At 34.1% G+C, this 26,618-nt stretch overlaps 1 protein-coding gene across 21 annotated transcripts in view; it reads right to left on the minus strand.

Annotated features, from left to right (window-relative positions):
* Window positions 1–26,618, minus strand: part of DMD (dystrophin) — a 1,135,802-nt gene that overhangs the window by 350,698 nt on the left and 758,486 nt on the right. For all 21 annotated transcript variants that reach the window (XM_072937290.1, XM_041719931.2, XM_041719926.2 and 18 more), the window contains 3 exons: window positions 20,799–20,946; window positions 18,673–18,822; window positions 5,619–5,783 (listed from right to left, as the gene is read on the minus strand). In XM_072937290.1, the coding sequence (XP_072793391.1) occupies window positions 5,619–5,783; window positions 18,673–18,822; window positions 20,799–20,946 (463 nt within the window). The remainder of the gene's footprint in view (window positions 1–5,618; window positions 5,784–18,672; window positions 18,823–20,798; window positions 20,947–26,618) is intronic.

Consider the following 26,618-nt stretch of genomic DNA (forward strand, 5'->3'; position numbering starts at 1 on the left):
TGTACTATTTCTTTGGCACCATTTTGTAAAATTGGAAATTCATGATGATACCATCTAAGTTGGTGAAGTATGAATACTAAATCATGCAAAATAGCTATCAGAATGAGGGTAAACCCAGGTCAGAGAACAAACTCAGACAGAGCCATACTGTCAAGCTTGGGAAACCAGAGTTGTAAATGACACAATATGAAATATATCCTACATGCATGAGAAGCTGGTACACTGCAAACTTGGAAGTGTTCCAGTGCTCTCAAGTAGCAGAGGAATCAAGACTTTCTTATATATGTAGATTTCATGCCTTCCCCATGCATATACATGAGTATTTCACAGGTGTAGGCTACATATTATGCTATTATTGGAAATGATCATGTCAACGTGGTAAAAAAAAATATTCAACACAAAGAACAAAGATCTATCCTAATACTTTACATCTGTAGCCTGCAAATATGCATTTCAATGTTGATTTATTTGGATAGTTTCTTAAATTAAAAAATATATATATATATATATATATATATGTGACAGTTTATAGAAGAAAACTGTAATTAAGGATGAAAATAATGAGTGAAGCAAACACTGGTACACAGGCTTTCTAGATCCTGAGAATGAAGAATCCTTTCTCTACTATTACTCAATAGATACATTTCTTATGTATTGAGAAAAGAGTGTGATTTTTGACACCAAATTTGCTAAAATTTGTCATACTTAACTAAGGATGAGGGTCCTAATTGTGGTCAAGAAAATTATGAAGAAAAATCATAATGGCATAAAATATATTAGGGTTTATTGAGCCATACTGTAATTCTTTGAACTAAGTGTAGAGTTATGATAGTAGAATCAGCTGAAAGGAAAAAAACTCAGCAGGAAATGTATTTTATAGTAAGTGCTGTTGCAAAGTACATTATGCTTTCTGGGACTGAATATCTAAAAAAAATGTTTCTACAATTTAAAAATGTTCACATTTTTCATAACCTTTTTTGCTGCTTTTTAAACTGACATTTGTACATACTTTAGAAGCTAAGATGTTGCCCAAAACCTCAAATGACAGAACGTTCCAGGGATTGTAGGACTATGAAATCACCTGGTATGTACCTTGGTCACCACAAGGTCTTACTCCACATGGGTGGTCAAGGACCATGCTGGACTTGACCAATCTCTTTATGTCTGCATCTTCTATTCTTCTGTTTTTTAATTGCATCACTGTGAAGGAGGAAAGAGCCCATCCCTCTGTGTATGTTTTCATATGTTTTAGGATTCAGGCATAGGAAACAGCAGGTATTAATCATCTGGAACCATGAACTGTTTAGCCAATGATGACCAATTAACCAATTCCTTTAACCAATTCCTTAGGTTGCAAGAGTCTTTCAATAATGAAAAGTTTTAAATGAACTTGGGGCCCCCACCATCGAATGCCCATGGTGAAGGAAAACCAACAGGACACTGCTGGGTCCATGGGTGGTGCCTATCTTCTGCTTAACCTGTGTCTCTCTTTTTCCTCTTGCACTCTCTCTCCCTCCTCTCTCTTTTCTATTTCATTCTATCTCTCCACCTCACATTTTACAGTTAAATAAAATCTGTATTTTTGACTTCAGCATATGATCATGTTTGCACCTCAATTTGGGTAGAGACATCTCTCAATAATTGGATCTTAGCAACTCTTATTTTCGTATAACTAATTTTCATCTTTCCCTTATTTGTATGTGGTGACAGAAGTAATGAACTAAAAAGGGAGAGGGCATATGCTCAAGTTATTCAGCATAACTACCCAACCATTAAATTGTGAGCTTTGCTTTCAATATGGGACAAACTGCAAGGTCTGAGGCAATGCCCAGTCATGGTTGGGGATTAGCACCAGCCACAGATGCAGCAATAGGCACTTTGGATGCAATCATGTTTTTGGGGGAGTTGGGACTGTTGCTGAAAGGATGCAAGCTGTGCTGCACCAGTTAACCTCTAGGCCAAGAAATGGTCCTGGGCACTTTGTAATTACTAACAGAGACATGATTTAAGAGCTGTAGGAAGGATTTTAATTGCTCTACCTGTCGCCAGGCCCAATTATGTATTGTGTCTTCAAAGTCTTATTTTGTCAAGTCCTCTGTAACAACATGCAATATTTTTGCCTTTGGTTGCACCTTTTTTACTCTCATAGAATTACTTTTGTGCCACCATTAAAGGTTAACACTGCTGGAAATTTTATTTAATTATTATTCTAAGTAAATTTAAGGGATTTCTCATCTCTTTCAAATAGCTGATTTTTGCAAGTGGAAAAAAGTTGTGAACTTTTAAACTGGTATTAATTCAGAGAAATTGAAAATTGTCAATGTGAGTTGTGAAATTTCCAGATATTCTCTTTTATATACTTATCATGCATGTATTATATAGATCAATATTATTTAAAAGATTAAATAAGATTATCTGATTAGGACCTGCATTTATTATATCCCTTGATTTGTGGAAGAAAATACAATGATAGTTCTCAGATTGTAACCGCATGTAAGAAGCAAAGGCTGCTATGGTTTTGAGAGAAAAAAATCACTGTATTTTGGAAAATCCTTTCAAATAGTGATAATTAGTATTTTAGATGCACTTTATTTTTTGTATCAATTCTAAATTTCAGCTACCACAAATTTCTCTAATTGAAAGTTCCTAAATATAAGTAAAAATGAAAGAAATTTGTTTTTAAAAAGGTATATTACTTCAACATAATATTGCTGGTAAGCTAAAGACACCTCAGCAATATATTTAAAATAAACACATATCAACTCCCTCTTTCTCTTCTACCTATCCAACTCCACTTGTTCTTATAATTTATTTCAACCTGCTTCTGAGGTCAGAAAATTTCTAACATTCAGTATTTTGTTGCTTTTAGAAATCAATAACCATAAAATAGTTAAAGTTTATACCTACTCATGGTAATTTTGGAACACTTTTTCTGCAAAAACAAATTAGAAAACAAAAGACTCAGGAGAGGACTTAATGGCTGGAGAGAAAGGAAAACTTTACCTTGCAGGCTTAGTAAGAGTATGAAGAACATTGACAGAAATTTATTTCATAAAAGTCAATGTCTCAAATAAAACTAAAATTTTCAAGAAATTACATAAAATCCTATAATCAAAATAGTCTGGTTTTACTGAGGATTTAGATAAACCTTTTATTTAGTTTTAAACTCCTGCTTCATAGCTTCCAAGCTTTTAGAATGTCAAAAAAGATTTTTTGTAAAATTTTGTATCCAGTCTCTTTTCTAAGAACTTTATCACTATGCTTTTCATGCTACTAGGTGATCGCGAGTGTCACTCTTGTTTCTGAGAAAAAGAGTTATGAAATCCTATAGAAGATACTTCAGTGTTCTTTGGATATTGGTGAAGGCATTAAAATGGTTGTAGAATAAATGTTGGATATTTATACAGCATCTGGGAATACCAAAGCAAAAGACACATCCTTTCCATAGGTAGGATACACATCCTTACTTTTTTAAAAGTACACATCATCCATAGCAATTTAAATTAATTTAAATTTTAATTAGGATCGCAATTTAAAATACACATAAATATAAATATTTCAACAATGATTTGAGAGGGTATGTACGTCCAGGCTTGACCCAGTGTAGGACAGACAGCATGTTAGCATGGGTCTGAATGTTTGAAGTTGAATGCAAAATTGAACACTGTCAAGAATAGGCTGCTTTCTTCAATTATATCTACTCATTCTTAACTCAACCAGTGGTTAATGATCTTACTCTGCTAAATCTTAAAAAAAGGTTCTGAGGATCTGCCTTCAGAGATAATCTGCCTTCAGAGATAATTAATAAAGCGTCTTAAATGTAAACTTTTCTCTCTGTCAAAAGAAATCTACAGTCTGGATAAACCTAATTCAACATCTTAAAGAACTAAAATCTATGTCTTTTAAAAGCAATCCACATAGACAACATGCAGATAAGAAGCAAATACACTTTATATGATTACAGTCCTTATAATAGTAATAGTCCTTATAATCCTTAAAGCCCTTATAATCATAGCTAAGTTACCTACAACCAAAACTGGTCAACCTTTACAGGAAAGTGATATAAATTTATCTGTGAAAGAAATATGGTGGAGTCTTTCACAGAGAGAAAGGGTATTTCAGTTTCTTTGGAGCTCTTCATTGTCCCCCCACCTCTCAAGGCATACATGACTTCCTCCTTCCATTTACGGACTACAGATTTTTAATATTTTTTTTTTTTCATTTTTTCCTGTTCTTTCAACCAGTTTTCAGAAATATTCCAGTAACATCACCACAAGATGGAAGAGCCAAGCAGAACATTTCACTCACAATAAGTATGGAAAACAATAGTACTATAAATTGTAGAAATTTAGCCCTCTTTTCATTTTATATAAAATTCAATGGCGGAAGCATTCTAGAAATACAGGAACAAAATAGAAAAAATATTTTAATCACCTAAAAATTTTTGTTAAACTACAGGAGATAAGGAGTTAGTTTTCTTGAAACCAAAATTACATCAGTCATTCAGTACATATAATGACATTTGCAAAAAGCTACACTAATTTTATCCTTTAGAAAGGGAATGAATGCTACTGCTGAACTCATTCTGTCAATTATAGGACTACAACAGAACTTGAGAGTCAGTGTTTTATATAATGCCATTGTATGGCTTAAAAATGTTTGGGCATTAAACCAATTCCTTAGTAGAAACTAAGTCAAAGTAAACTTAATCAACATGCTCTGCAAAACCATATGTCTTCAGGAGCAGGTATTCTTCCTTTTCTTGGAAGACAAGAAAATTTTGAATATTTACATTCGTTTGCATTTTCTGCTAAAAATGCACCATCAAATTGATACAAAACAAAACTCAGTGTCTTCTGTTTAATTTTCACCTATGTGAACAAGATGGTGAGCTACTGTAAATTATAACGTGAGAGATTTTGATTATCTATTATACTTTAAATATTTCCTCAGTTTATTTGAACACCATGTATGCATAGATAAAAAGCAAGGCCAAAGATCTAAGTCTATACCCAGCAGGCCAGTTGATTCTGGACAGTATTTTTCAGCATGAATTCCTCTAGCATCAGTCAACCCATACACAGACATATTTTTTATACTTAAATATATATCAAAGATCAGACTAAAAATATTTTTTTCACAGTCATAATCTCCTTTATTGATTCTGGAGTGTTATCTTTGCAGTTAAATATCTTTCCTTGCAATATCAGAACTGCATTATTATCCTAAATGTTCTGATTTTCATATAGTCATAATAGCTTTAATGAAATAGCTTTAATGGTTCAACACTGATATCATGAATTTTAGTTCACTTTATATTAAAATGTGGTGCATTGGCTTTTGGGGCTGTTTTTTCATGTATATAATATGGCAAAAATAATAGGTTGTACTTATATATCATCTTAGAACCATTAGTTCTAATCAGCCCTCTCACTAGAAACCATTCAGCAGAAAAGAATAAAAGGTTTCCTTAATTCACAGAGCTTTGAACTTCTGGGAATTATTGCTGACTTCTGTCTCAAAGTTACACCATTAATAAACACCATACAGCTGATGCTGCAACTGAATTTTTGAGCACTAAGTACCCCAATGCTTTTTTATAGTGGAGGAAAATTTACCTTAATATCAAAGGCTCCTGGCTGACCCACTTTGTTGTAAAGCTCTAGCTGGTTCTTGACAGGTGTTATCCACAGTATCACTTGATTTAGTTGTTGATCAAGTTCAACAAAATCCTTTAGCAGAATCTCTATTTCCTTTTGTTTTTCTGGAAGATCTTTGGACACCTGAAAAAATACCAGAAGCCATTTTTGTAGTTAAAAAAACACAAACAAACTACAAAACAATGCAATGCCCCACAAGTATACATTTATATAAAATGTTGAAATAAACATTTTATATACTTGAATAAGGGAAAGAAAGAGTAGACCCAACAACCAAATTACTATGGCAGGTATCATGCAATTGACTTGAAAGACAGTCTGTCCTAAAAAGACCCAGTAAAAAAACCAAAACACACATACAAAAACCTAAAATAAAATTTAAAAAAATCAAACCTTACCATCAGGCTTTTCAGTATTTTTAGTAAAAAAGAAATGTTGTCACTATATAGTAATTGTTTTAAAGCTCAATTTTTAATCAGGAAAAAAATTGAAAACATGAAATTGATCACTGTAATTATAGCTAACCTTTCTTGACATCTTAAATGTAGATATTTATAAGCATGTGTTTTCTTATAAGGTGTCTTGAGTTGCCAATTGGATCCACAGATGCATAAGCAGATGCATTCAGTGAAGAAAAATAAGGAAGAAATGTATCATCAATTCAGATCAGGCAACTTAGTTCTCTGATTTACATTCAAAGCAGTCAGAGTTTTAACTAAGCACATTCTTCTATGCCAACAATATTAGAAATTAAGAATAAGTGAATGGCACAGTTAAAATCCATCTCTGAACCACTTCGAGTAAATGTAGGAACAGGCTGGCAATAAAATAAGCCAACACAAAGCTCCATGCTGTCCTTCTCAGACTGTTTTCTACAGCTAGAGAGGTGAGGTGTCACAACTTTACACCATGGGCAACATTGCAAACATACACTAGGGGAGACACCATCTGTACTTTTCAAAACAAGAAACAATACCAAAAAAATCAACCAAACAAAAAACCCAAACAAAACAAAAAAACCAAACCAAAAGAAACAAACAAACAAACAAAAACCCCACACACAAAAAAACCCAAAAAAACCCAAAAAAAAAACCCCCAAAAAACCACAAACAGTAAATATAGGGCACGGGCAGTGGTCCATCAGTTAAATCAGCCAAGAAATATGGTTAGTTTTCCATATAATAAAAAGTAAGGTTTCCTAATGTTCATTTTTTAAGCATATTTTTTTACCAAAATGACCCTCTTAAAAGTGGCAAAACATGAAATTTCTGAGACGCACAGTATGAAATACATTCCCTGTAAAGTTAAGCAGCTTTAATGGTAGTACTACTATCATATTGCCTGGCTACAGAAGTATAGTCCTTGTACTTCTACTCCCTGAATATTTTCAGAAAACAATAAATGCAAATTCAGAGTCATGTGAGCAATGAGTGATACTAAAACCAAACCACCAGGTGCTGGGAGAATGCAAGGAATACAACTGTCCCATGACATGTAGGTTTTTTAAAAATTTGGTGTGAGAATATTGATTTGTAGGTACTAAAATAATTCCTCTACATAATTCCTTCATGTGATTTTTTTAGACTGTGTGCAAGGGGTATTTGTAATTCAAGAAGTTGATTTGCCATATATTACATTGCCTCCATTGTTCATTAAAGACACCTTTTAACATCCTATATAATAAAGACTGATCCATGAAGCAAATTACTTTTACTATCTTCCTAATATTTTAAAATATAAATTTAAAATCTGCTTTTCCAGAACGGCTCCAGAAAAGAAAGAAAACAATTAAAAATGCATTCATTTCCCTTATGTGTTAACTCAAAATTTATGCAGACCTTGGCCTAATTTCATACAAGATTGGTTTCATATTTCTTACAACTTTTGAATGTTAATCTCTAATGTTTACTAGCTTTAATATTAATGTAAATAAGTTCCACACAAATACAACTGAAAGCAAATAGGTAGTCATAGGCAGATAAAAATCCAAGCTGACTTCTGAAGATCTGAAATTTAAAGTAATGTGCTTCCAGTCAACATTAATCAAGTATTTTGGGTGTAATACAGGAGAGAGAAAGAAAAATTTGCAGAGGATTTAGGGAGAGAAAGAGAAAGGGGGAAATAACCAATTATATATTAAGGCATAGTTCACCCAGAATAGCAGAAGATGAATGATTAAGTTTTGGTGACAAGCTGTATTTCAGGCACTGTTTTCAAAATATTTATTTATCCCACCTATGATGAGAGGCAAACTGTAATTTAAATAAATGCAGCCTCTTCTTACAAATTGTCTCCTGCTCTAAAATTAGAGCACAAATAGAGGATTATAATATTTTTAAGATAAAAACAAAGAAATATATATATATATATAGATAGATAGATATAGATATATATAGATATATATAAATATGATCAGTTAATTATATGTGGTAGTGTCATCTAATTTTACCAAAGAGATAAAAAAGACCAGCAGCAAATAAATAAAAAACTTTCACCAAATCAGGTTAGGGCTAGAGGTAAGCGTTTAACAAGGCAATTCCTTGTAAGATCTAAGTAACGTGTCACATGCCATTGTGTAAGAATCAGAGACTTAGATTCTGGTTACCAGGGATTTCATTTGCCAGCCCATTGTGATTTGTTTAGGGTTTTTTGTAAGCTCTGGCATAAAGCCATCAAACTGGCTAATCAAATTAGAGCCTGATGAGTTTAAGGTAATTACAAGTCTGCCTATCAAGCCAAGGTACTGTTGCAGACTGTCTCCTGGGGGACAGCTTGTTTCCTGAGCTAATTCTGCAGCTCACCAGAAGCATAAATTGGAAAACCCCCATGGAGTAATGGGCATGGACAGGATGACTGGCTGTTCAGATTTGTGGCCTTTCTGTGGCGGAGGAGTACATGTGGAGATGGGGCCCTCCAGAATCTTCCGTGCTGTTTTACTCACAGTCCTTCCAGCTTGCTCTTCACAACTCCATGAGATGCACCCCTGAGGTGAGATTCCAATGCTGGTGGGAGCTACAGCAGTCCCACAGCTGCTGTTTCTGGGCTTTCTGAATGAGTTGGTAAAAGTTCTTGGATGCCTCCAAGGAGGAATGAGCAGCAGCTAGTGTCCCACTTCAATACTCTCTTTTACATGTTTTGCTTTGGGCCCCATCCTCCTTTTATTCACTTGTCTTGGGGTAACTATCCAGTGTTTACTTACTTTCATTCCCTTTGGTATCTTATGTCTTTCCCTCCGATTTAAGGAAGACTGTGAAGTTTTATCAGATGATGGCTGAAGTCTTTTCTAACATTAACAACCAATAGGAACAGTGGCCATAAGGCAACACCAGCAGCAAAGTGAAAGCAGGGCAAACATGAAATGCTTTCCCCAGGGTCTGCCTAGGACTGACACAGGCCTGATGAAGCAGTGCTACAGACTGGCAAGGAAGACAGGGTGCAAAAAAAACATTAATTGAATAAGAGTAACTTCAGTTGGAACATCTTTCTAAAAATCTGGGCTATCTCTTTCATTACAAATTAAACATTTTAAACTTTGCCTTATTTCAAACAGATCAACATTGACAATACACGTTGATTTGCAACCAAAGATGCAAAATGAATTTGCAAGTGGAAACACCAAAAGTATGGATTATACTTTCAAAAAAACCAAATCTGAGTTCAACATCAAAGGACTATATAATTTCAATGTTATGTGTCAAAACATTAATCTCAAAGCATGTGATACATCTAAAATTTTGTACTTTAGTTCAAGTGCTAATTAAGTAAGATTAATTGGAAGCTTAGTGATAGAATAATGCAATATATTTAAGCTCTAAATGGTGAAACAGCAGAAGTGTTTATTTTTACCAACTGACACTGGTCAGTTGGTAAAATATCAAATTTTATTCTAACCTGAAACTATCAGACCATTTTCCACATGTAAAACTTACTTATTCTAAATTTTGCTCTTTTGATTAAAACACACAAGAAAAAAAAAAATCCATAAAAAAACTGCCAGCACAAAAAAGGTAACATCTCTTAAAACACGAGAATATCTGAAATTTGAATAATTGCATACTTTCAAAACCTAGGTCTTCATCAAAGTATTTTAATTTCTTCTCCTTATGAATTTTAAAATTACTTTCATTGCTTGCTTCTCTTCCATTTAACCTGATGTCTTACATAATTTTCCCCCACAAGTCACCTAAACAACACAGCACTATGTTGCTTCTATCCCTACCCCAATCTGATTACTTTGGTGCAAAACCTTAACTATGCTCATCGTGGCAACATGAAATGTTTCCCTTGTTCCAATTTTCCACTGCTACTTCTCACTTGAGCTTTAGATAGTTATTTTTTCAGTCTGCACACAGTCGTGTGCACGAACTGTGGGAAGAATTAGAGCTCTGAAGATGGAAAGGAATATCAGTTCTTATGATAACAGGTACAAAGGGAGGAAGGATTTTTGTAAAGTATGTCACTTGATGAAAAATCATATCCTGTTTGCCCATTCTGTTTAATTCTTATGAATTTCCAGAAGGCAGATTCAATTAACGCAATATCAATTAAAATGATGGTTGTGGAGTTACAGCTCAATCTTTTAACTCAAGAACAATGCTCAAAATGAAAAAGTTGAAATTAATTAGGTAGACACAGTAAGTAAGAAATATCAAATATTGGGGAATAGTTTTGCAGAAGTCAGAAATGCTATTGCAAATTAATTAATATGATGAGTTATATTACTAGCAAGACTTCAATATAAAATAAAAGTAAGGAAAGCTATTGAAATGACTTGTACATAGTATATTTTGAGTGACTGATGCCTGATTTCAAATCATTTCTCTCTCACAAATCAATCTCTTTCCCTGTTTACCTGAAATGACCAAAGAGAAAACAATGCAGTTATTATCCAGCAATTTGAGAATATAGATGAGGACATGCATCTCTCCAACATGTAATTTTTCAAAAAAGAATATGAAGAATTTTCTTTGTGGTAGGTGGAGAGCAAAGAAATCCCAAATTCCAATATTTTAACAGCAATGAAAATATGTCAGTTTCTTCCTCCAATACAATAGTACCCCTTTTTCTTGCTATCTGCCTCACCAAACTCTGAGAGGACAGCACTTATAAATGGGCCTTATTTTGAGGAATCAGAGTGTGGATTAAAATTTAGCTATCCTGATATGCATAACAAGAAAAGATGCAATAAACATGAGAAAAATTATGTTGTGGGATATCTGTGAAGACTTTCAAAAATGTTATTTTTGTATGGCCCCCTTGGGAGGGTCACTTAGATATACAAAGGACTTCATGAAAATAGGCTTCAAATATAGGATACCTGATAGTGTCAGGTTTAAAAAAAATCAGAATTGCTAGCATAGAGAAAAATGAAGTATTCTGTATGAAGATTGAGGAAGGTTTCTGTATGAATTTCTTTGCTTACTAAATGTAAATCAAGCAGCAGCATCTTTGTTACTATTCCATTTCCAAAAAAAATGGAAATATTAGGAAAAGAAGCAACAGTGACTGACCATACTGCAATCAGCCCAGAGCATAACTGGACTTAAAGCAAGTTTGATATCATCCAAGGGAGGACCAGGATAATAAAGAAATAACTGAAGTCATAACAACTATTAAATGCAAACTTCAATCCAGACTTATTGACAAATCATAACTGACAATTCCATAGCACTTGCAAGATGATTACATGAAACAGAAATTCTTACATCCACTGTTAAGGAAGTTTGATCTGCTCAAAATCACCATACCTAGAGCATGTACTAAGGAATCATTTAAAAGGTAAGAAGGAAAAGTTGATTTATATGCATCATTTCTTCATGAAAAACAATCAGGGTACAAAAGAGTTTCATATAAGTTCAGTTTAGGATGCCATTTAGTTAATTAACTGAGCCATTTGCATTAGCAGACTCAATATTGACTTTAAAACAAAATCTAAGTCATTCCTTTGAACTCATGAATATTTATGAGCCATAGTGTCTCTGACAAAGTTGGAGTAAAGATTTTATTATTAGAGGAAGATTAAAGCAGGCTACTAAAAATATGTATAGAAGATTTTATTTGCTAAATATAGAAGAGTTTTATTTGCTTTTTATGTACCATTTCATGTTGCCTTGCAAGGCTCCCAGGACCTGACCTTGGCAGGTATTTATTTGGCCTTGTTTTTTCAAAAATTTCTCAATGGAATATTTGTGATATTTTCTACTTTCATTTTTATTAAAAAATCTTTTTTTTCCCCATGAATGCAGAAAACTAAAGCAGTCCAAAAAAACAATGCCCCAAACAATTTTCTGCTTCATCTCGCTGTCTAGATTCTTAAAAAGCAACCAAACATATTCCCCCACCCCAAAGACTTGCTTTGTTTAACTCCATGGTAATATGATCATGTATATCAGAGTCTTCTGAATATCAGTATTTTTATATGTAATCTGAATATCAGTTTTTTTATATGTAATACTTGTAACTAATTGTGATTCATCCTTCTCTCCACTCTCAGCAGTTCTCCTTTGTCAAGGACATTTCTGAGCACAAGTCCCTCCACCTTAAATCTCTGCTAAAAAATCTACTCCAGGAATATCTTTTATCTTTTTTTCTTAGTCAGTTCCTGAAATCCAAAAGCAGCCACAAAGACTTTAGAGTTTAGGTCTTTCAGTAATTCTTAATGAAGGATATCCTGACAGGAAAATTATTTTAAAATAAATGTAATATCCTCTAAATATCCTTTTCCTGGTTTACAGCAGAAAGTACCATATATATCCCTCAGGCTGCACGCAGTTCTGTGACAGACTGCAGTGGTTAAAGACTTAAACTTAGGATTTTGCCCATTATGGCAAAATTGTATAAAGAAACTGCCACCACTAAAGCCCACTCCCCACATGAATGTGCTTCCTGATGGGATCCTGAGGTAAGATAAAGGTGATACTATTGTCCAATTATCTCATGTCTTGGGAGAAGTAAACAAGGTTGGAGGGAGAAGAATATATCCACAAAGAAAGCCAAACTCAGCAGTTGTGCTCAGAATCAGGTCTGGATGGGTCTGGGGTGAGAGTTTTTGGATGTGTGACATGACTCCAATCTTCTCTTACACAAATTGGATCAGTTGTAAGAGAAGATGGACCCCAAGAAGGCCACATACATGGGATGTATGTGAGAGGCAGCTGAGGAGGTGTCATCAAAGACCCCAAACTGTCCCCCCATAATCATTCCTGAGGCCTTGCACCAGAGGACTGCACATGAGGCAAAGCGATGGAAGAGATCCAGCGTCTCTTGCAAGAGACCGTGTCAAACTTCTCCCCTGGGGGAGGTACCTGAGCATTCCTACCTGGCCCGAACAAGTATTTGTCCATTGAACTCTATGTTCTGTGGGACCCTCACCACTGAGAAGACCAGAAGAAAAGGATCAAGGACACCATCAGGATTCATGAGGAAGCTGTGACTGCAGTGAGGTCTCCACTCAGTCTCCTCCAGGCTGAACAGACCAAGTGCTCCTCACACGGCTTCAGCTCCAGACCCTTCACCATCCTCACTGCACTCCTTTTGATGTTCTCTAACAGCTCAATGTCTTTTTTATATTTTGGCATCCAAAACTGCCCCCAGCACTGGAGGTGAGGCTGCCCCAGGGCAGAGCAGAGCAGGACAATCCCCTCCTTGCCCAGCTGGCCATGCTGTCCCTGATGCCCCCAGGACAGGGATGTCCCTCCTGGCTGCCAGGGCCCCGCTGGCTCACACCCAACTTTCCATCAACAAGGACCCCCAGGTCCTTTCCACAGTGCTGCTTTCCAGCACCCCATTCCTCAGTCTCTCTGTGCATGCAGGGTTGAGGAAAAGTTTTGTTTTATTTTAGACTATTGCATTTGTGGGAATTTTAATTACATAGGTATGTTACTATATAGACAGGTCTATATAATTAAAGTATAATCTTTACCTTGTAAACAGCAAAGAGTAAAACATTGATTTTAAGCCTCTACGGTCTTCCTTAATAGAGATGGATGAAAAACCTGACAGGCAATGGCTGTGTCTGTCTTGGAACTGAAGTTTTAAAAACCCCAAGCTGTTGCAATTGATTGGTGTGCAGTAGTATCTGGGCATTGTTCATTACAAGTGAAATCTCTCTCAGATGCACAGAACTTTGTGGTAAAAAAATGTGTAAGGATTTGCCTGAAGTTATTTATTCGATATTTAGTAATTCTGCATTAATATTAACTATCTGTAATTCATATGTCAGCACATATGTATTGAAAATTAGTACTTCTTACATTCAAAGCCTTGGCATAACTTCTTAAATATACGATTAATATATTCTGGATTTGTATGGCAAACAATAATAAGGAATTTTGAGATGGTTGGTAAGAGAATATGATATATATTGTACATATACACACATACATGTATTTAATCATGCTTTTATGGCTTCAATGGCTAATACAGACTTTTTACCCCTACATGACTTGACTATTTCATAAATATTTTTCTTTGCTTAGCTTTTAAAATTTTAATTAATATTATCTGCTAGAAATATGCAAATTAAAAAAAAAATAATTAAGCCTATATACACTTTTGCTTAGAGCTTGTGACATTCTGACGTTTGTCCAATGAACATTAAGATCAAATTTCTTTTAGCTATACATGAAGACATTTTTGAGTATGGCTGATGATAACATGAATGTGAACTGCACTTAATTAGCCATCTATGACAAACTGTCAAAGGAAATTTAGCACAACAAAAGAGTTTATTATATTTCATGCAATCAGGTCACTCATTAAATGAAAGTAAATTCAGGAAAATGTCAACCTTGTGATCCCCAAAATGCCACTTATACTATTCTTATTTCATATTTAAAGAACAGAAATCAAACTGTTACATTCATTTTCTAACATATTTTACCCTCCATACCACAAATAACAACAGTAGCAATTGCAGTAGTTCCTGCTGTGAGCTCGAATTAAGTTGCATTGACATGCTGGAAATTTTATGTCATTGTAGGTAATCTATGAATAATTTCTACTCAAATTATAATACATGAACTATAACCTTGTTACGACTTTGTGTTTCTGCACTTTTGGGCCCATCTGTTTTTCTCTACACTTGATCAACCAAGCTAAGACAACCTACGCCTGTTCTGGTGGTACAGAAAATGTTCACAAATTATAGCCATGTCACTCCACTCTAATTTTTATCTTGTCCACATAGCACAACAAATTGATTTGGTGTGGCAATAAACAGTGAAATAGTCTCTTCAGTGTCTAGTAATTAGAACTAATACTAGTAGACAAATTAAAAGGCAGCAAAACAAAATGTCTCCATCAGGCACTTATAATAACCTTCATAATACATACAGTAGATGTTGTGAAGACTAAGGTGGATAAATGAGGAGAATGCTGATTTTGGCATCCAGCTTACTTTCAGATAATTTAGCTCATCGCTCTTGGCTGACACCAGACCAAGAATAATATTAAAGAGTAATAAACTCCTTCCAGCAAACCTCTGATTCCATGGTTCACTGGTCTCAGACCTAATCTATCAATCCATTTACTGCACAGTAAAAGGTAAGAAACCCATTACAGATCTGTTACATGCCATAGCAGGTGGTATATGACAAGAACTGAATTCATCACAAACTCCAGTGCTGAGTACCCTTTTGTGTGCTTTGAAGCACTAGGTGGGTACCTTACTTGGCTATCACAGCACAAGATACTTTAAGCCTTGAAAATAAATGAAAAATTCTTGATGTGAAAGCATAAAAATGGTCATAAACCACTTCATTTTTCATAATATTAAGACTTCACAAAGATAGTGCTATTTTCATTTTTACAAGAAATACTGGCTTTGGAGAGGGCACAATAAATAAACCAGCATAGAATTTAAAATCATGTCTTTCAACAGTGAGCTTTAATCTTCATTCTCTGCTAAAACTATACTGTATTAGGGAACAGCCTATTAAAATCACTATTTAATAAAGTTGTATAGAGAAATGTGGTGTTAAAATTATTACTATCCAAAGGAAGAAAAACTCTTTGCATATTTACTTTCAAGGTCATCAGCATGTGATATAAACACCCAAAAGCAAAGACAATTCTGAAGTAAAAGCTAAAAAGATACTTTTATGTGACTGCAATTCCCTTCATACTAAATTTCTAGGCTATTTCTATGGCTGTAGGGCAACAATTTCTGTGACTGTAAAGAGGGTTTGAACATGACTTATTTCAAATATGTCATCTTGAAGGTTAAGACTCACAGGTGTTGTCCCTTATTTCCCTGTTTGGCAGATCAAGGCAAAACAAAAATTTGTGATAACTTTAGGAGATAGTTGGCTACATTCTCAGCTGGTGTAAGTTTTTCCAACTTCTCTGAAGTAAGCAGAATTACTCTAGTGTTCACCTGATAAGGACCAAACTAACATTATTTATGTAACTGTCATGTATGTTTCATATCTTGAAAATAGTATCATTCGGCAAAATGAGGTAATCATAAACAGTAGATTGCCACATGTTAATTTCTAGCAGAGATGCCAGAAAACAAAACCTACAATTTGAAAGAAAAGATTAAAGTGTAGGATACACTATTAAGAGGGGGTGGAGAAACAGAAAAGCCCCAGAGAAATCTGTGTGTGATGATGTTTTGTCTACTGTGCTTTGAGGAATACAAAAAATATATCCTCATCAAAACCACTGACTACAGGATCATCCTCAGGTGACCTAAGAAGTTTGCCTGATATAAAAGTGCCCATCTTGTGATCTTTGGCTCACGATAAATATCTGTGGATTTTTTCCTGTGCTTGCATATCCATATCTAAAGCTGAATGAAGAGAGCATTAAGTTCCTCTGTCAGGCTCGCAGGGTTTCTCTCCATGACTTCTAGTTTTAATTCAGATCCTAGACTTTCAGGACAGAAAACAAAACAAATAATTGAGGTTTCCTACACAATTCATGAATAACAGCAAAAAAATATGCAAATGAAGATATAATTATTTTTCCGTTCAGTGTCACTGGGAAAATCTTACTGAACCCCAAAATAAGCGTCTAACTTTTTGGGTTTTTTTCTACATCTTTCAAGATCACAGAGAAAACATAAAACCTGAGAAAGAGAGTACCTTCAGAGAAGACGTATTTGAGTATTTGAGATTTGAGTATTGTAATTTTCAAATTCAATATCTGTTTTTAAAAAAATAAAATGGACAAAAAAACAGAAGAAAACCAAACCACTGCATTTTGCAGATTCTTTACATCTTTACAGAGACCAAGGGACAATGAGAACTCAGTTTTATACAGAGATAAAAATTATGTGGTTATGTAATGATCTCAAATAGACGATTACTTTCCTTGGTTTATACTCTTCTAGTAATAAATGAAATTTTTCAAGTAAAAAATTCCAAGAATAATTATCTTGCCAGACACATTATATCTAGAAGACATAAAATTATAAAAATTCAGTAAATGGTATTGATTCACTAAACAGCAGTTTTTGTCTCATATATTTTACCCAAACCTAAGTACTTTCAACAACATTCATGATTGCTCTGACTGTGACAGGATACCTGAAACATTTTTACATCAGCCAGCAGAAAATGAAAATTCCAAGTTTTTAGGTATATGACTAATAAATAAAATGCTACATTCAGTGAAAAATTGCTGATTTTTTAAAAATATATTTATGTGATCTGACTAAAAGTTAATTAGTTTTTCCTGAAAACTAATGCTCTCTTTTTAAAATCACAGCTTAGGTATTAACACAGTCCCTGAATTCAGCTATGTGCATGCTTCATTCAGCCAGTAGATAACATTGTTTTGATCTTGAAGTGTTCTGCGTTCTTCTATATGCATTGATTTCAGAAGCCCATTTATAGAGAAAAAGATACTTCTGTCCAACCACTGAAATAATGATTTATGTGTCCATCCTGGAGTTTGCAAATGTGATCAATATTTATTATCCACTTCTGCCTGAGTCATTAGCTAATATTCTGAACTTTGCCAAACTGCTTCTGTTAGAAAGAAACTAGTAAGAGTACCACATCAAGTTCCTTTTTATTTCTCAGACCTGTGCTTGAAATTCAACTGTATTCATGGAAATGGTAGCAGAAAACATAGGATGTATTATTCTTGACCAGAAACTCTACCACGTCTTTTCAGTAAGGTCCTTAGAAGATTATTTTCTCACTTTTTCCCCCCACATAAAACAAAACACAGTGAATTATTCCTTTTTGCCCCATCATCCTATTAACTTTAACAAACAGATACCACAGGTTAATGTCCCTGACTGACTTTGCAATTAGTCTCAACAGAAATCCTTCAACTGATTCTATCTTGATGATTTCCAAGCAGGCTAATCCATACCTTGGGTGGTGGTCCTCTGGACAAGGCTTTCTGTCATTTCTACCATGAAAATACTCAAATTATCTAACTCTCTTTACCAGATTTGCTGCTCATTTTCACCACTTTTCAACACAAAATCATGCTATTTCCACAACAAAACAGAACAAAGTCCTTCATTGCATCTTTCTATCAGTATGGAGATCCCAGAAAGCAAAATATTTGGTACTTTGCTACACTAAAAACAGAAGTGAATGCTCAAGGCTAGGAGAAGTGTGGTGGAAGATGAAACAGTGGTTGCAGTGCTCACTTTGGGATTGGGAACAGGAGAGACTGGGGAAGTATTTCCATAAAGAAAATCAAACATTTGCCTCTCACACACCTGAGTCACAAAGCCTGGAATATTTGCTGTTCCAGCAAAAGCAACAGGCTACAGAAATGATGCTGTGCATTCCACCCTGAAGTAGAAGAACTGTAATTTAAAGAGTATATTTGAGTGCAACATCGTCACTCCAGTCACTAATGGTCTTGGTTTGCTATAACTGTTTCTCACAGAAGTGTACTGTACCCATTTTTCTTCCTCAGGTTCATTATGCACACAAACGTCTCTTCATACAGAGAAAAATTATACATACCAGAAAATATATAATGCAAGTATTCACTGCAGATTAAAATTTTATATCACAGTTATATCAGTTATATGTCTAACCTTTAACAAACGATGGTTAGCCTCCTTCAGTGTACTCTCAAGCTTATGTTTTTTGTCTGGGTTCAGTGATGCACTTCCAAGTGCTATTCCTCCAGTTTCATTTAATCGTTTCAGTATTCCCTTGTGGGGCGGCAGCTCTCCAACTCTTAACTGGAACAGACAAATACAGCAGTTAAGATGAACTGTGGTAGGATTTTCAGCTCTCTTATCTTGACCCTTATTGATTTGTGTATCAGCCAAAGGAATAAACTCAATTCAAGACAAAATAACTGTTGCTTTCTGAATGTAGAAGGCTAAAAAAAACCCAAAAGAGACTGTATTGGTCAATCAAGTCTAAGGAGAGTTCTACATGACATAACGCAGGGTTTCTCAGGATATGAATTACTATTACATTATAAATTCCAGACCTGGATACTCAATGCTTCATGTATATCAATTTTATTAATCTTGTAATATGGTATGGAGCAAACCCTTTGGAGAAATGTTTTAGTATATTCCAGGCTGTGAACGGCCACCCAGATGATATGTGGTGAAAAGCTTTCCACTCCAGCTGAATGTCTTAATTAAGAATGTTCATGTATGTTCCCCCCCCAAAAAAAGAATTAAACAAAAAAAAAAAAAAAAAAAAGGAAAGCCAAAAGGGAAAGCAAGACATCATCAAAATATACCAGTTCTCAAACACATATGTTGTTATTGAAAACTTATATTGTCAAAGTAACTTAATTTATCAAGTAAGGTTAATGTTGCTTCAAGGGTTTAATTGTTCTGGGGTTTTTCCTTGTTTGCCCTTGATTATTAACAAAAGCAGGTAAGTATGAAATGAGCCATGCTGCAAGGTAATGCATTATTATTTGCTCCATTAGGATGTATTCCCTTTTGTGCAGCTCCAAAACAAGGTGGGCTGTAAAAACAAGATACAAATAAGAGATGCTAACACCTTATATTTGTATTATGTATACCTTAGGAATACTATATAGAAAATATTTGTGTATGTGAAGAGTGGAGCCTTCCTGCTTCTGAACAATCTGTTTAGTCTTTAAACCCTTAATCCTTTCTGCAAACTGTAAGATGCATCTAACACCCTTTAAAAGTATTTATTTGCCTTGGATCTGATATCTTCAACACAAGAGCTTCACAAATTCCCTGACTCAATGGCATCTTCTGCTAAACAGAAGGACAAACTCACCATATGATTGAGTCTCCATTTCCTGAAACAATATTTATCCTATTTTTACTTAAAAAGAAACTTGAAGATAGATTTTTATTCAATGATCCTTTAGGTTGTTTTTTTAAAAATTTTGTCATGAGGAGGGTGGAACAAGCTGACAAGTTTTCTTCAATTCTTTAATGCTTTATTCATCACTAGCTGAATTTGTTCAACTTGGATTTACAGAAAGGATAACTAGGTCCTTGTACTCAAGGGAGGAAAGGAAAACCTTTAGGCATATATTCTATAAGTAATACACATTTTCCAATTACAGTTTAATTTATTATTGTACAAGTTATTAAAAATAGTTATTCTACTGAATACATTTCAAAAAACTAAACAGATAAACTTCTGTTGAATATATTAATCAGCAGTATCAAACTCTAACATATTCATGAAAATATTCCAGCCCTTAAAAACAAATATTTAATATTCTGATGGGTTTTTTTAAAGTATTCTAAAAAATAAGTCACCTAGATGTTTAGTCTAGAAAATGTTGCAGTGATATTATAATGAGTTGACATTTATAATTATGCATGCAGTTCTGGATCCTCTTGTGAAATACTGAATACCATTTAATAAGTGAGAAGCTATAAAATGTTAACAAGACACCTATAGAGAAATGCTACACATATAAACCAGTCACGTTCTGAATTAAGAAATGAGGATGAAAAAGATAATGATTAATGTCCTAGTTTTGAGATGTTTTTCTTTTGGTAGATTTTCTATTAATCTTCTGGCTTTAGTATAATCAACATATATTTGTTTCCGGGTTTTGAAATTCCCAGCTTTGATTTGTCTAAAAAAGTTATATGGATGCTGTGTTTGATGTCAGAACCCATTTTGGAAAATAGCTTTTTATTTTCTTCAATGTAGAATTGAAAAAGTAAGAAAATATTAAGAATAGATCTTACAATACCTTTACTTTGCTCAGGCAGTCTCTCAACTGGTCTTCATTCCCTTCTTCAAGGGGAATACAAATAATGTTGTCTGCTTCCTCTAACCATAAAATCAACTTGTTCAAATCCTCTTGAAATTCTGATAAGATATTCTTTTCTTCCTCTATCCTGCAATAAAAATGTGAAATTAATGTTTCTATAAATTTATTTTTTATATTGAAGCGCGTATCCATACCGAAGGATGACAGATAACTAATTCTTAGGATTTATACTAATTATTTTTATAAGTGGGCCACAGATTTCTTCATGTCAAAAATGTCAGAGAAACACCAACACCCTTTTAACATGGCATTAAATGTATTCTAAAATAAAAGATCAAGGTGTAATTTACAACACCACTAAATTCAGCTTCCAAATTACATATGGCAGGTAGAAAACAAGCACACCAGAAATAAAGCAGCTAATTATTCAGACTAAAATTCTGTTTGAAGTAACAGCAGGGATGCCCAGTGTCAACAACAAAAAATTCTAGCATTGGGTGTTACCAAACAGAACCTGTTAAACCTGACACAGACTCATTTGGACATATTAAACAAGATATTTCAGTAACTGTGCCATATAGTTTGGTGTTAAGATTCACAAAAAGTAGGTAAGGTTTGCAGTCGATAAGTAGGAATTCACAACACCTAACTTTAGATGTCTACTCTTCATTCATCTCCATCTACAATTCATCTGCTCATTTTCACTATGACTATATAAATATACTGAGATGTGAACTTTTGTGCAAAAGCTTCTGAAGTTATCAAGAGATGCAGGCAAAAAAATTTCAAGGGCAGCAGAGAAGAGCATTGGAAGAATGTGAATGCTTAGGATTAACTTTTGGAGTGGGCCCTTATAAAGGAGAAAAACTATGATTTGTATAAAAATACTTGCAATTTATCCACCAAACTTATTCACACACTGAGAATTACCTTATGGAAAGATGAAAGATTAAATACTTATCAAAATCAAACAACTAAAAGCAGATTCTGCAAGGTGGAATAATATTTTTATTATGCCAATTTCCTGTGATACGCAACTGGCCCATGTAATATTGGGACATTCACACTCACACAAGGGGCTGAAAATATTCATCCCTTCTGATGAGGCATAACAGGCCCAACTGCACTGGTATGACAGGCAGCTGTCCTGTTTTAGAAGGTGCCATAAACAACAAGAAATACCCCAAATGCCCTCAGACTAATTTCTGGAGCCTTCCACCAGAGGACTGTGCATGATCCACAGTGTTGCAGTAGAGACTGTTTATCTGTTCCCTCCCCAGGTGAGGTACCTGGGCATTCCCCCCTGCAGATGAACATATTGAACTTTATGTTATGCAGGCTTCCCTCACTCCCAGTGGAGCCAGACTGAGATCATCACTTTGACCAATGGGCATCAAAATCAGAGACCAAATCTTGTCTCCCGACCCACTGATGGGCATTTTTTTCTTTCCTATTCACTAACTACTCTTACACTTTCTTTTTCTTATACATTTTCTTAAGTGATATCTTTACATTTCTATATGGTTTCTGTTCTATAGATAATAACCAAAACGGCTACAAACCTCCTTCCCACAGTAATCAAATTGTTCTATAATAAACCTGCCATGTTCACACAGATAATTGGTCAACAAGTGTTGTTGTTTCTCTCTAATCTGCCTTAAGGGATCTACTACTAACAAGAACCTCAGTCACTCTGCTTTAAGGAGTGGGTTGTAACAATATCTGACCTAAACCTCCCTTGGCCCAACTTGGTGTCATTTTCTGTTGTCCTATCCTTTGTCTATGGGGTAAGGGACCAGCACTCACCTCACTACAACCTTATTTCAGGGAGTTATAGAGAGTGAAAAGATCTCCCCTCAGCCTCCTTTACCAAAGATAAAGTATATTTTCAACACATAAAAGTCAGTATTTATAATTATGCTTAAGAGTATGAAAATGCTGGTTGTAATTTATATATAAACTGAAATGTTTGGCAAATTTGTGCTGCTCTGAACAGGACCTCAATATAGCTTTAGATGAAGTTCCTGGTCTAGATCTAGAATGGATCCTAAATCAGCAGATTTATTTGTTTTTATTCTTAAAGCAGTATATCTTAATATTTACTAGACATATGAGCCAAACACTGGTTTGTTGTGGTTTTTTTTTTTTTTTTAGGCTGAGAAATTATTTACCCTGGAGTATCTGCCTACAGATTTAACAAACGTAAGCCACTTGTCCTAAGTTGTTTTTTAGAAGAAAAAGTAAGAGATTAGATTTACTGTGAGAACAATAAAACTCTCCAAAAACTATTTGCACTTATATATAAATTGTGGTTATACCCATATATTTATACATATACATATTTATACAAATACGTGAGAAAATAAACGCCATAAACAGCAACAGAATTAACAGCCCTACTTACTTGGTTTTGTCGTAGATTTTCTAATAGAATCAAGAATGAGTATTTTCTTGAACTGTCATTTGCCCAGAATTTCTACAAATCCAACTGATATCGACAGAAAATGATGATGCTTCTAGACAAAGAAGTATTTCTTGTACTAATATATCTATTTATTACAACTCTGGATCTCTTATGGAGTACTGTTATGCAGGCAGGAATTCTGGACCCTTCCAATATGTACAGAATTACTATTTGGTTGCACAGGTCATGCAAAAAAGAACAAACTTTACAGCATCACTTATTGCACTGTTCTTCACTGAGAAGTATTCGTGTTCTTGACTTGAGAGGTCATATCCTCTTCTCAAGACAAAAAGGTCATCTAAAACCAGCTAATCAAAACATTTGTTTCTGTGAAAATTAGTCAGATGTTAATCTATGCTGAGATCCATAGCACTGCAAGTATAAAATGGAGAAAAACTAACTTCCTGTAGTCCTGAAAGCAGAAGCACAATTACAAATCTTTCTGAGGCAGTATTCCTCCCTGCTCCAGTTATGGAAATCTGGGAATCAAGCTTCCAGTGTTATACCATAAGCCACATAATAAAACCTCTGTCTTTCAAACAGATCAGGTACTCCAGAACGCAAGCTCTCAGCAACAGCTTTCATTTTTCTGGTTTCCTCTCACTTCTACTTATTTGTGAAGTGCATAGCTCAGTGGAGGCATTATGTGATGGCACCCCGAGGATAAACCTGAGGAAGATCCAAGTTTAAATACGTTAATTCTGGCACAGAAAAGACATAGCATTCAACTCAATATACCCAAGAGCAAAATTATTGAGCTGCATAGTATTTTGAATGAGAAATCAAAAAGATTTCTTGTCTCCTAGAAGAGATAGCAATTGGCAAGATTCCTTTTTCATCTTAAGTGTACTGTCAGTTTTAACACCCTTATGAATTGGGCTGCAACTCTTAAAACATTAAAAGTTTTCCTAGTTGTGAAGGAAAGAATTTTTTACTTTGATTACAAATTTAAATACTGATCAGTAGGATAAGGATGTTTTTGACTTTCCAAGAATATTTTCAGAGATGTTTTATGCAGATATATACATATATACTATAGATATATATGTATTTCATATACATATGTGTGTGTGTGTATTTGTCCTTCTGTGTGTGTGCATGCACAGAAGGGTTTCAGAGTTCAGGGGAAAAAAAATTCCATAGGTCTACTTCTTTATTCTAATGAAGAACAATATGCAGTAAAGAAATTTAAAGGTTCATTGCAATTAACAGGACATGCAGGCGTACATTATAATTTACTTTACCATCTCTTCTTGACCTGCTAGAATGACACTTCTATTATAAATAACATCTTGCAAGACAAGTGTCATATTATGCAAGACACTAAAACAAAGTGCTCTGTGTTAGCTGAACTGGTTAATTGAATTAAAAGTTTTAACTCAATGACTGCTCACACCTTTTCAACAAACTGATTTCTGTCACCATAATTACCTTTGCAACAACAGACACATGTAATTTATAGGTGTTTAAATTCACGGTGGCAATGAAAAATTAACATTTAATTGTTACTTAGGGAGTATGGGCTTTCAAATCCAAGGCTAAACAAACTGTAGGTAAGGAACATGAGCCACCAGTCAAATCTGACATGGACAGAGCAAGAGAAAGCAGTTGGGATATGACTTGCTGGAGTCGCAGGTGACTGAGAAATAAGATATAATTCCAGCAGCTGGCCCTATGGATCCAAGCATATCTATCTCCAGCACAGGTCTTCAAGCTGTTATATACTACTGCCGTATACTTACAAATCAACCAAAGTTCCCCAAAAAGCTTTTAAGCTTCTTCTCTGTTGGCAAAAGGTTTATTTCATAAATATGAATATAATATAATATAATATGAAATATAATCTATTTTGACTGATAGAAAATTCTCAAACTATAGCAGAGAAGCACAAAATTTCAAATGCAACTTTTCACCTTCTATGCAACTGCTATTCTTAGGCACATTACTTTGTATTTTCCATAGTAAAACAGCAGATTTCTGTTTGTATTTCTAAAGTCACCGCCCTTCATCAACTACTCTGAATGCACATCTTTTTATATGAATCTTGCATACATTATACTTCTGGAAGCAAATGTATCAATATTCAGTTTTTAATACTAAGTAGTAAATTAATTATATTTCCTAATTTTGTTTTGTATATATGATAATTGACAGATTATGGGATTCGTTTTCTGACCATTATTAAACTGAGTCAATAACAAATTCTTATGTTAGTCAACAAAAACTATCAAGAGATTTTTTTTCCAAACTATCATTAATTCTTAGCTATATTTGTTAACTACTACATAAACATTCATGGCCTATATCAATAAGCTTTTATTTTCATGTGTAGTGTGAAGATACCATGTGAAATATATATTGCAGCTCAAGTAATTTCTCCATAGTCAACAATGTGATAGCAATACCATAGCAACCCATAAATAGTTAGAGAAACACATCAGAGGTTTAGAGTTTGTAACTGCATATGAGTGATGTCGGATTTATTTGGGACGTGTCAGCTATAGAAATAAAATATACAATCATAAGAGTAGGACAGATCTGAACTTGTGACTCATATTCCCATCTGTAAGTACAATAATATTTTGGTACCTTTTCATGTTTTAACATTCAGGTGTCAATTCTGTATTTATTGTGTTTCTAAAATGAGGAATTAATGTGTTTAGTAGCTGCTGCTGAGAATAAAAGGCCACCAAAATGGTAACAAAAATTTAGAGACAATATTTGCTGAAAAAAAATTAATTTTCATTATTTCTCTAAAGAATAGATAAATATGCTTCATTAGGGTAAGGAATTTTTAATAAGTGAAATTAATATAGCACATAAACTTTTGAAAATGTATTTAGATGTAAATACTAAACAGTAAGAAGTTTAGTTAACCTGTTTGTAAACACAATACAAATTTATGCCAGTAATCCTTTTCTAATGATTCATTATAAGAAACCTGAAGAGTCAAAAAAAGAAAATTCAGAAAAATTCAATATGTAGCTAATTATGTGCCTAAAAAAATATATTTATTGACATAACTGTCATAAAATATCTTCATTCTAAACCAGTTTTTAAAGTGCAACTAGAAGCTAATCACAGCCTTCTACATGCTGAGTGTTCAAGTAAAGGAAAACAATCACTTGCAGCTAGTGTGTTATGGAAGAAAAAGAATATCTTAGAAAAGCTATTGCATAAAAATATTACAAATTATATTTACTTTATAACAATTAATTTTTACTTAGAATAGAAAGCTTGTATTTTTGTATTCAGGAAACTACTTGGACTTCTGGTAAACAGCCTTTGTTCTGTCATTCTTTCCATAATTACTTCAAATTCGCTTGGGTAGAGAT

The sequence above is a fragment of the Taeniopygia guttata genome, chromosome 1, assembly GCF_048771995.1.
Source record: "Taeniopygia guttata chromosome 1, bTaeGut7.mat, whole genome shotgun sequence".
Taxonomy (NCBI): Eukaryota; Metazoa; Chordata; class Aves; order Passeriformes; family Estrildidae; genus Taeniopygia; species Taeniopygia guttata.